Genomic DNA, 13,519 nt, shown 5'->3' on the forward strand with positions numbered 1-13,519 from the left:
TTTATATTATTCCCAGAGAAAATGGGAGATCACTATAAAGTACCACTTTTTATTCTGTAGATTTATATTCTGATGCTTTGCAGGTGGTTGGGTTGGTTTGTGGGTTATTAACAAGTCACTACTTAACTGTCTTACATTCATTTATAAGTGTAGATTTTATTTTGCATGAGTCAGAACAAAGTAATAAAGAAAATATGTTGGAGTCATTGCCTTTGAAGCAAAGTTTTAGAGTATTCTGTCAAGAAGCTGACATTGCTAGATTGTCGAGAATTTTGTAAGACTGTCAGAAAAATGTTTGAGTGTGGGCTCTTTTACCAATGGCTATACTTTGGTATTTCACAACACCTAGTTTGCTTTGCCTGTCTAAGGACTGGCACGTCTGCCCTGACAGCTGTGGCAGGCCACCACCAGAGCTTCAAGAGAGAGCCAAGCATCAGGGATGGTTTGCCACCACTGCTGTGCTTTACTCTAGGAGACTGCAAAGATACTTCTGAAGGGAAATTGTCCATAAAAAAGAGTATTGGCATTCAGTGATCCTCTTCGGAATTTTCTTTGCTGAGCATGTCAAAGTGGCTTTTGTATTATGAGTAAAAATATGGCCCATCTGTGTAGCCATAGAGAAGTATGTTGAGATGCTGTGTCTTCAGCAAGGTAAAATGACAAGTGTGAAGTGTCTCCTAAAGAAAGGAAAAGAATATGAGAGAAAAGGGTGGTGATGGGTCGCTACATGTATTTGCAAACAACAAATGGTTATTCACAGTTCAACAGGGATGTTGTACTCACAGTATTGTAGGGATTCATTCTCTGTGTTCTCTTGGTTCATAGCTTGCCCCGAATGTAGGTGGGTGATGATAGTTTGGAGCTGCAACCAACCAAGCAATGTAAGAATTCAGAAAATAATGAAATATAATAAAATATTTATATATTTATCTATATATATATAATATAATAAAATATAGATGTATGCTCTCATCAAAACTTGTCTGAAGGAAGAGCAACAATAGTACATGTAGGACTAATGCATGAAATGTAGTAGCAATAGAAACCTGATGAATGTTTATGAGGCAGCTTTTACCAGGTAGCCAAGATATTGTCAAGTGGGACAGAACTATGGACAATGATGAGAGAGTGCTTTACAAATTCTTCAGTATACTCAAGTGTGGGAGGCAGCAGCTTGCTAAGAGGCTCAAGCAGCCCATCTTTGTGGAAAATGACCAGATATGTCTGTTGTCCATCCATCTCTTTTAATATATGGGTTCTGGTACTGTTTGGTCGACTGTTATTCCCTTTTCTGCTTGCCAGTATCTGCCAATACAGGCCTGACATTACCCCCTTCAGACATTTAAAAAAAAAAAAAAAAAAGAAAAAAAAAAAGCTGTTCCCTTTTATCCCAAAGCATTGATGAAAGGTGGCTGTGTTTCAGCTGTTGGAAATATTAATGAATGGCTTACACTCAGCTGAATATAGACTGTGGTATAGACTGCTCGCAGCTGCTTCACTCTTTTCTTTTTGGGGCAAGCTTCTTTACCCATAGGAGTTTTCTATGTCATTCAATTTTACTTTGTATTTTTCTTTCCCTGCTGACTTTCCTGTTTTCTTTTCCATGCTACCTACCCAGTCTGTCTCACAAGTTCTTTCTTGAGCTAGAGAAGGCAGGGTATGTTCACTTGAGGTGCCATTCCAGAGTCTGCTGGTGAAAATCATTAGAAGCCATTCAGAGAAGGGTTGAGGTTGGAAGGGACCTGAAGCTCAGCTGGCCCAAGCCCTGCTCAGGCAGGGTCACCTGGAGGTGGGTGCTTGGGGCCATGACCAGATCACTTTGGAATAGCTCCAACACTGGAGATTCCACAACCTTGAGCAACTTGTTCCAGTTCTCAGGCATCCTCACAGCAAAAGTGCAGCTTCCCACAAGATTCACAGAGCTACAAGCCCACCACATGAGTCTCCTGAATATGCCAGTCATGTCACTTTACTGTTGCCAACCTGCTATGTCTGCTCACGTAGTGATTTAGCTCAGCCCAAGAATTAATTTCCATTTGACTGCATCTTTGTCTTTAGCAATGGAATAAATTTTGTTTTATCTTAGTGACTGAAATAGAGGGGTCAGGTCTTAGAGGTCTCTTTGTTGTTCTGTCAAAAGATGTCCTGTATCTATGCTGAATAGCTGTTTTTTTCATAGATGCACCTGAAATACAGCTTGACTACATGAATCATGCTGATGTGTAGAATTTAATTGCATTGTTTTACTTTAATCTTCTTCAAAGAGCCAAGAGCTTTTGAGTGTTATATTTAGAAATATTTGTAAAATCATTTTGCATACATTGCAGCAGCATCTAAAAAAAATCACACCTTAGCACCTTCTTGTGTTTTTTGTGTAATTCAGTTCATTAAGGCGTTTGATGTTGATTTCACTTTGCCCACAACAGATTTTAGCTGAGCTTGGCAAGGCCTCATTAGGACATTTGTCATTGAAGTCTTGAGACTAATCAGGGGTTTTCAGTGTGTGACGCTGTTCAAGGGGAGCTTTCAGTGTTTCATGTGTAAAGCCTAACACATTTAGTGTTTCATTTATCCTTTGAGATCCATTTATCACTTACAGAGAGGGAAAGAAAACCCTGAGTAGAGTAAAGCCTATTCTAGTCAATTTGTGCTAAATCATAAGGATTGCACCTTAAAGTCTTCCCTTTTGTCTGCAGTCAGCAGATCTTAGTTGTCAGATATTAAAAGATGAGTTAATGTGGTATTTTATTATCTTTTCTTGTCTTTCCTCCATGTTGTACATGTACATTATAAAGGTTCTTGCAGTCCCAATATCACCAGCAGAAGAGCAGCATGGTAAATATTTACATGATGTGCTACTTCCACAGACTTCTAGTGGTCTGTTGAGTTGAGAAGATATTTGAATTTGGAAAGGAGAGGGTAAAGATCTTACAGGATTATTCCAGTCCCCTGGAAGAAATGAGAACTGCTGATTTCGTATCAGGAGTTGTGCTTTTGGCCATATTGTGAGGCCTGTTTGCAGATTTTTACTTTGAATCCTCGTGGTTTCATTTGATATGCTAAAGTGGAGCTGGATCTCTGGGAAAGTGGATGGCAGCAAAATTTGAAGTAAAGATTGTGTAAGTGTACCTGTATTGACCTGCATGTGACACCTCCCTGTTCAAGCTTTGCCCTGGCTCCTAGTATGATATCATCTCAGGGAGAGAGTTAGCATTTCCTGCTTCCTAAACTACTATTTAGAGGGCCCAATTGCTCTCAGCACAGAAAAATCCTCCAAGTCAGAGCTGCCCTTTCTGCATCCAAGGGAAACCTTCTTGGATTTGTAGGTGATCTGCCCATAGTATTGGGAAGGAATGTTTGGGAGAAGGAGACAGCAAACATTTACTCCATCATTTTCTTAACCAAAATACAAGCTATTAAACTGATTGCTATTGCTGCCTGATTCCACATTTTGGACCTCCTTTCCCAAATATGTTGAGCAGTGTATAATTTGGGAGTGCTGCAGTAAGGTCTTACCAGTAAGGTCTCTCTTTTCTTCCCCAGCCTGAGCAACACCCACTCACTCAGCCTTTCTTCATAGCAGAAGTCTTGCAGCCTCCTGATGATTTTTGTGGCCCTCCTCTGAACTGGCTCTCAGTCTCTCTTGTACTGGGACCCCAGAGCTGGCTGCAGCACTCCAGGTGGGGCCTCCCCAGAGCAGAGTAGAGGGGGAGAATCATCTCTCTCTGCTGCTGACCATGCTGCTTTGGATCCAGCCCCGAATATGAGTGACTTTCCAGGCCATGAGCACACGTGGCTGGCCCATGGAGATTTTTTCCACCCACCAGCATGCCCTTATCTTCAGCAGGGCTGCTTTCAATCCCATCATACCCCAGCCTGTGTCAATACCAGGGTTTGCCCATCTTACCAGGTGCAGCATCTTGCACTTGGCCTTGTTGAGCCTCATGAGATTCCTGAAGTTCAACAGCTTGGTGTTGCCTGCAACATCCACTGATGCGCATGGGTTTCAGTACATGCGTCTGCATCCTTGGATTCAATCTTCGCTTGTACATTTTAGTCAGCAGCTCTAGTGTTTGGGTTATACTTCTGCTGTTCATTTCTGTAAAAGTCGATGGAAATGTGGAAGCTTCATCCTCATCCTGCTGATGCACTGTTGTAAGGGAAATGCTGTCCTGTTTACTAAGTGTGGCACCAGTTTGGCTCCAGCACCTGAGTATGTGTGACGAACTTTTGAACCTGCAGTATTGCCTGTGGGACTGATAGTGTTCTAAATAAGTGAGCATTTGGAGTTTGCCTGGACAAGATGTAATGACATAATTGCAGAACCATTTGGCTTTTAACCACCGATCCAGCTTTTTTTTTTTTAATATGTACTCTATTTGGCTTAACAGAATAAAAAGATACTAATCTTCAGTCTCTGCTACTCCATCAAGTAAGTTGATGGGCAGATACAAAGCTCCCTTGAAATTTAGTTTGCAGGAATGCCAGTGTTATTTTTAACTGTCTCCAGCAGGAGGCTTTTTGTCTGGAAGGAGTCCAGAGGTGTACATTGTAGCCTCTGTTCAAATTCACTGCTCTTATAGGGATGATTTTTGTGCAGGGCACAGGTGGGTACAGTTGTAGCAGTGGCTGACTGCTCACCTCTGCTTTTTGGCTGATCCAGGGCATGTCCCTCGTGTGGGTTGGCCTTGGCTGGATGCCAGGTGTCCACCAAAGCAGCTCTGTCACTCCACTCCCCAGCAAGACAGAGCAGAGAAAATGCAATGAAAGGCTTGTGGATCAAGATAAGGACAGACAGAGATCACTCAACAGTTATAGGCAGTTATTTGTCATGGGCAAAATAGGCTCAGCTTGGGGAAATTACTTTCATTTATGGCCAATCAAATCAAAATGCATACTGTTTTCACAAATCTGTAGAGTATTGCAAGGCTTTAAAGTGGAGATTTCATTCTTAAATTTATTTGGATTTAAAATAAACTTACTGAAATGTATACATGAATGTACTGAAATTCACATGCTAGTTTAGAAAGATGTGGTAATTGTCATTGGTCATGTTAAAAAATTAATTTTAGATGCTTCTGCTGATTGTTGTATATGAACAGAGCCTTACAACTCTATTAAAATTGTGGTAAAAGTGATGGTTGATTTTGACTGCCAGAATTCAGGCATTTAATGGTTTAATATTGCACTACAATGGAGTTACACATATTTGTAATAAAACATAATTATTGCTCAAACACTTAGAAATTTAAAAGTTAGATCCTTAAATCACAAGAAAATAGAAGCACTGCATGGTGAAGGGAGCATAATCACCTACGAGGTACAGGTTTAATATGAGTCTGAATAAACAATTCAAAAAGAGGAGGCTATTTAAAATCTCAATCACAGATCATGGAAAGGACATGCTGGGAATTTCAAGAGCTACTTGCATAGCAGTAGCTATTCAAAACTCTATTGATATTGCTGTTTTAATTGTACCCACATTAGAGAAGATTGTTTTTTACCTTTTTTATTTTTTTTGGGCATCCCACAGGTCATAAACGTTGACGGGACAATGAGAAAAACCCTCTTAGAAGACAAGCTTCCACATATATTTGGGTTCACACTGCTGGGGGACTACATCTACTGGACTGACTGGCAGAGACGAAGCATTGAAAGAGTTCACAAGATAAAGGCCAGCAGAGACATCATTATTGATCAGCTGCCAGATTTAATGGGCCTTAAGGCAACGAGTGTCACCAAGGCATTTGGTAAGCATGGGCAACATAGCATGGGACTGTAGGAGCCTTTAAATGGCCTTGCTTTCATTAAGCAGCTGTTGATCACTTGTAATGAGAATAACTGTGATCTGATGGGTTTGAAAGGAAAATGACACCTATTGTTCCTAAAGTTGGGAAAATACAGTGTTGCAGAGGAAGTTGCTTCCAGTTTTTAGTGACATAAATCTTCCACGGCTTTCATTGCACTCTGAATTTTTATGAGGATTTTATTGCTCTATGCTACAGGAATCATTATTCTCACAGAAATGCTCTGTTTCCTGCTGCTCTTTCCTTCCAGAGCAAAGTGTCATGATGTTAGCAGAATGCTTTTCACTGTTGGGTGGTATAGGCACAGTCAGTCACCATTACAACGCTGCCCCAAAGCATGAGGCTCTTAATATTAACTCTTAACATCTCAGTTGTACCTAAATCTTAACAACTAAAACTTGCCCTTAGCAAAGTATCAGCAGCTGGATCTCCATGTCCTTCCATTGCATCTCTGAAAGGTGGAGCCAGTGTTTTGGGTCTTCTGCTGGCACTGTGCAGCAAGTGTCACATGACCTCCTGGCTTCAGTGCACCACAGATTTTCCAGCTACCTGGAACACCGGAATTTGGGCATAGCAATAAACAGATTCATTAGTCAGCTGTTAAAATTACTGAGAAGAGTCACAATGGAGTAGTGGCATCAGTCTGAAATACATATGCCCTAAAATAGGGAAAATGAAAAGAACCCTGGTTGAGACTGATCTTTGAGAATTTCTTTTGTGTGTATGCTAACATTCTTAAAATACCTAAATCCTTGGTTCCAGCAGATGGAGAGAGGCAGTCATTTATGTGCTGGTCCTTACTTTCCCCTACACATTCCATCCCCATCACATGAAAAAATAAGTGTGAGATTGTGGTGATCTTGTTGGAACTGCTTCTGCTAATGACTCTTCTCAGCTTTAAATTAAACAGGTGGGAAAGAACTGCGATTATCCAGCTCTTTTCTCACCCTTTTGTATCACTGAACATTTGTAAAAACTGGTGGTTTCAAAGAGATACAAAGATGGAGTACTTGGTGAAAAGTAGCTAATTAATCATCTGTCTTCAGTGAACAAATTTAATCTTTGGGGAGACAAGAAAGATCTGTTTGTAGATGGTATTTGTACAATAGGAGGGATAGGTCCAGCTTTGTAATCCTGGGTAGACAGGAAGAATCCACTTGGAGTACCTTTTTTTGTTTTTTAAGAATTTCACTGCTGACAACTCATAGTGTTAACTTATTTTGGAAAATTATGCTATGTTTTTGCTCAACCTCCTGTGCTCCCCTTTCCCTTTTACCTTCACAATGCACTAATATGTGTTTTGTTATAGTTGTTGGTTTTTTTTGTTTTTTTTTTAAGGAACTAATTCAATGCACTAATATCTGTTCTGGTTTGTTGTTTTGTTTATTTATTTTTTCAAAGGAACTAATTCATGTGCAGAGAACAATGGAGGCTGCAGCCATCTGTGTTTCTTTACACCCCAGGAGGCCAGGTGTGCCTGTCCCATTGGCCTTGAGCTGTTGAGTGACATGAAGACTTGCATCATTCCTGAAGCCTTCTTAGTTTTCACAAGCAGAGCAGCAATTCATAGGATTTCCCTTGAAACCAATAATAATGATGTTGCTATTCCTCTTACTGGAGTCAAGGAAGCATCTGCTCTGGATTTTGATGTCTCTGATAACAGAATCTATTGGACTGATGTTAGTTTGAAGGTATTACTGACGCGTGAATTCCTTGAATATAAAGCCACAGAGCAGTTACTTTGATCTAACAAAGGTCTCTGTTACATGATCTGTCCTGCAGTTGCCAGTGTTGTCATTGAATTGCATCCAAGGAGACCCTTGGAGATGAAGACAGTTGCGTTGCTGAATGCACAGTAGGGTGACTGGCATCTTCCTGCTTCAAATAAAAATCCAGAGTGATATCTGCCCGTACCAAATGCCTAAATCTTGGATGCTGGATGTGTTGCATCCATATATGTACCTGCTGTAGAAAAGCTGACTTTATGTCACAGTAGAGTAATTCAAACATTGAGCTCAGCAGCCCCTTGAGTTTTCTATCCTCTTCCAGTTTTGACTTGGAAGACAATTGTATTCAGTATTAACATTTGACAAGTGAACTTTGGATTGTTTGCTGGTAGTCTGTGGCTTCAGCTTGGCACAGAAAAAGCCAGGGAACTTGTCCAGTCTCCTCCACACTGTGTTAAGGGCCCAGTTCTATCTCAATGTGTTCCCCAGAACACATTTCCTCTAATGTTTGGTACACATGCAGGTGCATGCTAAAGTGAGGGTTGTGCTCTTCATCAGCATTACTTGGCCTTTTGAAGTGAACTAAGTATTTGGTAGAAAATAACAGATTCACTTCACTGGAACTAAATTAATCAATTTAGACTCTTAGTAGGTTTTCCAAGAGCAATCAGTGTTCCCTTGCCAGTGTGCCCAAAGCTCACTTTTGGAGCCTGGAGGCCTCAGGCAGTTTCTGTAGCCTCTCTGTAAGGACTAATGAGGGCTGTGCTTCAGAGTTAGCAGTGCTGCCTGTGCTGTGGATACCATTCCTTCAGGAAGAGTGCCTATGTAATAAATCAGTGCAGTGTAGACACAGTTGCTAAATAAATCTCACACAGACAGGCAGAGAGCAGAGTTATGGACATCTTAACCATTTGCACTGGAAAGCATATCACTTCAGCTGCATCAGTGAGAAGATCTCAGTCTCACTCTGTACAGGACTGGAAAACGTTTTACTTGTTTGTTGCCTCCCAAATTTTCCAGCATACTGTATTTTCATATACATACCAGGTATCTTCCAGCACCTCTGGGTTGTCATTCCCCTTGTCCCCCACATCTAGCTGCTTAGGAGCAGGTATTATAACTTCAGAGCTTACCGTGATCTCCCTTCCTTCAGTGCCCACCACTTCCTTGATCTCTGCGTGCTTCTGGTTATAGGAGAACACATTTTCAAAAACTACGCTACGTGATTTCAGGGTTTGACATTTACCTTTAAAAGTGAAAAATGTCTCTGACCCTTACACATCCATGTACCAAATTATTAAGACGTCAATAGCTGAAATATTGGCAGGCATGTAGACTGATTGCTCAGTGCTGATAAGCAAGGGTGGGTATTTGGTCCTGGAAGTTACTATTTACCTGGGGGTTGTTTCCTTGCTGTTAGCAATGACTTATTGATCTGTGTGCAGTCCTTGCCCTATGACTTATTTTGATGAGTGTGCATAACTGAAATGTAGATGGGATCAGCAGATGTGCTCTGATGTAGACATGCTCCAGGTGACTGATTATGAGAAACAATTTCATTTAGATGCCACTGAGATGTGTTTCTGAAACTTAAAACATGACAGGGAATTAAGTCATTCTTAAAAACCAGCTTCTGGTGTGCAAACAGAAGAGAGGGAGAGGGTTCAAGGAAGAATCTGCAGCTACATACTGCTTTCTGAAAATCATGTCCTTTTCAGATGTCTTGGCCATCAGAAACCACTAGCTTTCTGAAAATTCAGGTGTTTTTCTCCTGAGAATTTCTATGTCTTTTTTGACAACAGAAATGAGTTGTTTTAAAAAGTAACAATGACTGTGGTTTTTTGTATTAATTTCTTTTTGCACACCAAACTTCATGATAATTATTCCTTTTTATTTCACCGGGGTATCCATAAGCACTGTCATATTTTTACACCATTGTTTTCCAGACCATAAGCCGAGCTTTCATGAATGGGAGCTCTGTTGAACATGTGATTGAGTTTGGGCTAGATTATCCTGAGGGAATGGCTGTGGACTGGATGGGCAAGAACCTTTACTGGGCAGATACTGGAACCAACCGCATTGAAGTCGCCCGCCTGGATGGACAGTATAGGCAGGTCCTTGTGTGGAAGGACTTGGACAACCCAAGGTCTCTGGCTCTTGATCCCACCAAAGGGTAAGGGACTCTGTTGTTCTTCAAAGCTTTGTGTGCGTGTTCTTGTATGTAACAAGTTATTTGGCACAACTCTTTTTCTTCAGAGTCTTTGAAAAGGCAATAAACCTTCCACAATCCTGTGGGTTACAATGAAAAATTAATAATTGTCAACAATACTATTCTGCCATCGTGTTTAAAAAAGGAGTATTGTGATGCTGCACATAACTATGTGGGTTTTGGGTTTTTTTTCCCAAGTGCTGCAAAGAAATTCAGAAAGGCAAAGCATGCAGCTGTACCTGGCTGATGTCCTGTTTTTGTTACACTTCTCATTGCAGATACATGTACTGGACTGAGTGGGGAGGCAAACCCAGGATCGTTCGAGCCTACATGGATGGGACAAACAGCATCACTTTGGTGGACAAAGTGGGGCGTGCCAATGACCTCACTATTGATTATGTGGACCAAAGGCTCTACTGGACTGACTTAGACACAAGCATGATTGAGTCATCAAATATGCTGGGTAATCTAATGTTATATTACAGCAGCCAGTACAGAAATATGCACTGGGATAGTAAAGTAGTTGAATAATATGAAATTTGAGTAATATAAGTGATAGTAAATCTGTGTGCATATTTTCTTATGAAAGGAAATGGAGAGTTAAGTGTTTGAGAAAATTTTAAAAACCTTCATAAATTAATAATAAAGGGTGGTGAGATGTCATTTCTCTCTATTGGTGTGAAACTGTCTGTGTTGTACCAAAGCAGAGATAGCCTCTGAGTTACCCAAGTGAGGACAACTTACGGGTTCATTGTAAATCATCCCTGATGTTTTAGCCTGGACACTAATATTCTGTTGAAGTACTGTCTCTTATTTCTGACTTCAGGCCAGTTGTATTAGTTCTAAACCAAAATACTTCTTATGTTTCGTGGAGGCTGAAAGACTGTGCAACTACTTCTGCAGTGTATGTTTCAGATACAGCTTCATACATTCTCATGTTTTCCATTGGAATTTCATTTATACATACAAGGGGTGTGCCCTGATTGACAATATACATAATTTCACTGCAACTAGGTTTTTTATTTGTTTTTTTGGTTTTTTTTTTATTCCATGAAAAGATACTTTTAGAGAGTGGGTGTGTTTTTTAAGGTGTGATTGTGTGTGCATATCTTCAGAATTCTGAGATTCTGAAGTCACTCCATCAGAGAGTGCCACCAGGGTGGTCAGGCTCGATTTGCCCTTAGTGAAGCCATGCTGGCTGTGTCAGATCATCCCTTCATCTTGCACGTGCCTTAGCACTGCCTCCATGAGGATCTGTTCCATGATCTTCCCAGCCACAGAGGTGAGGCTCACTGATCTGTAGTTCTCTGAGCCCTCCTTTTAAAAATAGGGAGTCATGTTTCCCTTTTTTTCAGTCACTGTCAACTTCATGGCTTTTCAAATATGATGGACAGTGGCGTGCCAGCCTCATCAGCCAGTTGCCTCAGGACCCTGGGATGCATCCCATCAGGCCCCATACACTTGTGCCCATTCATTTTTATGTTGGGCAATGTCTTTGTAGTCAGCAGATTATAAAGACTCAGGTAGACTTGTAACAAGTGGGCTCACCAGTTAAGGGATGAACAAAGCACTCTGAAGTGGATAAGTGAATGCTGCTCCAGCTTAATCTTGGACTTTATAAACAGCAGGGAAAAGAACATCACACTTTTGGGAGCTTTTCTTCCATCTACTATGAAAATTCAATTATACAGCTTATCTGCTTCCTTCAAAAGAGTCTTTCTCCTGAATTTATCACTATGGATCAGAATTACTCTAAGAAATACCTGAGAGCGTGTAGGATATCTGTACCCCTAACTTGGAGGATTTAGATGCCTAAAAGTTACATGGGAAGATTGCCTCTGTATTTAGATCTGCTGGCTTATAAGGAAGCGGCCTCATGTTCTGGTTTATGGTTATTTTATTTTTTCTCAAGTCTTGGTGAAATAGAAAGTAGGGTAGAGGAAGAAAATGAGGTGTTCTGTAGAGTCTAGCATTGGATGTTTGAGACAGGAGGAGATGGTGCTGCTAAAGGCTACATCTTCATTTGATGGCAGAGATTCATAGAGGTTTATGCTTGAAAATGTTCAGGAAGGTGGGTTGCAGTAAGACTTTTATCTACTTCAGTAATGCATCTCTGTCAGAGACCATGCTCTAGAAGGTGTTAAATCTGTTGTAAATGTTGCTAACTTAGCTGCTGAATGTGGGAGTATTGAGATTTCTGCCAAACAAATGGTTTCCTAAACTCCTGGGATAGCTGTATGTTAAATTGTACAGCAAAAGATTTGTTTCTTGAGTGAAGCACCATTATTTCTCATAGTAGTTTCTCTGTGAATCTCAAGTTTGTTGTTGCTTTCATGCACATTAATGGGCTTTCTTATTGGCCTAAATGATTACTGCAGCTGACAGTATTATTGGATATGTTTTCCCATGTCTATTTGTGTTGATAAGCATGAGACATACAAAGTAGTATTTATTTGGATTACAATACAGTGGCATCATTTCAAATTGCTCTGTGGGCAAGAGGGTATCAAGGTAGGGCTTTTGAATGCAACTGTATATGTTACCTCTTGAGCAGATACTACTTAATAAAGAATCCCATGATGCTGATTTGGAAAATTAGGTTTTATTTTTAAAAGAAGAAAAATATTTTTCTGCATGCCAGTTGCACTCTTTATTTTATGCCATGGGAATTGTCCTTTAGCTGGTTATCCTTGTTTTTGCAGGACAAGAACGAGAAATCATAGCAGATGATCTACCTCATCCATTTGGATTAACCCAGTACAGTGACTACATCTACTGGACAGACTGGAATCTTCACAGCATAGAAAGAGCCGACAAGACCAGTGGGAAGAACAGGACACTTATTCAGGGCCATCTGGATTTTGTGATGGATATATTGGTCTTCCATTCTTCTCGTCAGGACGGCTTGAATGATTGTGTGCAGAATAATGGCCATTGTGGTCACTTGTGCCTTGCCATCCCAAATGGATTTAGGTGTGGCTGTGCTGCTCATTACACCTTGGATCCCAACAGCAGGAACTGTAGTTGTAAGCCTTTTTATTTGCTATTGTGTTCTTCAGTGCTTGTGGCTCCCAGGTGCAAAAGGAAAGGGGTCCCAAGTGTGTTTCAAAGGTTCTTGCTTTAAAAGTGATCTTTGAATATGACAACAGAGTATGGAATTTTATATCCATTTTTGTGACATATGCTAGGCATAAAGATTTGTATTTCAAGTCTTAGAAATGACAGCGCTGTCAAATCTGGTCTTTCTTGTTTTACCAGAAGTGCTTTCTAGGTGATTCAGCTGTGAGAGTGAAGCTTTCCTACTCCTTACCTAAGTGTGTAGGTGGTGGAAAATAAATTACCAGCAGAAAATGTCTTTTTCTCTTACATGCTTGATAAAGTCAGCTAAAATAACAGTCAATTAAGTAGTCTAACTCCTAAGTAGTCTGCTCAACTTGCAGATGCACTTGAAATACATACAAGTTTGTTTTCTCCCTGCATGTGATATTATGAGCCTGCCAATTGACTGGTTGTCCAATAGGAACTTAAGTTTCCAGTAAAAATGGCACATTAATAGAAAATGGATGCATAGTAGCATATAAGGCAATTGTAACTGAATGAAAGGGTGAATTTTTGAAAGACAGGTCCTGCAGATTTAACCTGATCTCCTTCTACAACTATAGAAAGAAACATTTCAACTTTATAGCAGAAATCTCCAGTTATGAGTTATTTAATTTTCATTGTGAATATTAGTGTCTCTTTGTGACTTTATTCTAAATATTCTTTCTTCTGTGGAG

General features: G+C 40.3%; 1 protein-coding gene across 3 annotated transcripts in view; it reads left to right on the forward strand.

Annotated features, from left to right (window-relative positions):
• LRP5 (LDL receptor related protein 5) overlaps positions 1-13,519 on the forward strand; it is a 127,609-nt gene that overhangs the window by 94,971 nt on the left and 19,119 nt on the right. For all 3 annotated transcript variants that reach the window (XM_038136849.1, XM_038136850.1, XM_038136851.1), the window contains 5 exons: positions 5,534-5,750; positions 7,209-7,498; positions 9,481-9,707; positions 10,022-10,206; positions 12,446-12,769. In XM_038136849.1, the coding sequence (XP_037992777.1) occupies positions 5,534-5,750; positions 7,209-7,498; positions 9,481-9,707; positions 10,022-10,206; positions 12,446-12,769 (1,243 nt within the window). The remainder of the gene's footprint in view (positions 1-5,533; positions 5,751-7,208; positions 7,499-9,480; positions 9,708-10,021; positions 10,207-12,445; positions 12,770-13,519) is intronic.

This window comes from Motacilla alba, chromosome 5 (genome assembly GCF_015832195.1).
Source record: "Motacilla alba alba isolate MOTALB_02 chromosome 5, Motacilla_alba_V1.0_pri, whole genome shotgun sequence".
Classification (NCBI taxonomy): domain Eukaryota; kingdom Metazoa; phylum Chordata; class Aves; order Passeriformes; family Motacillidae; genus Motacilla; species Motacilla alba.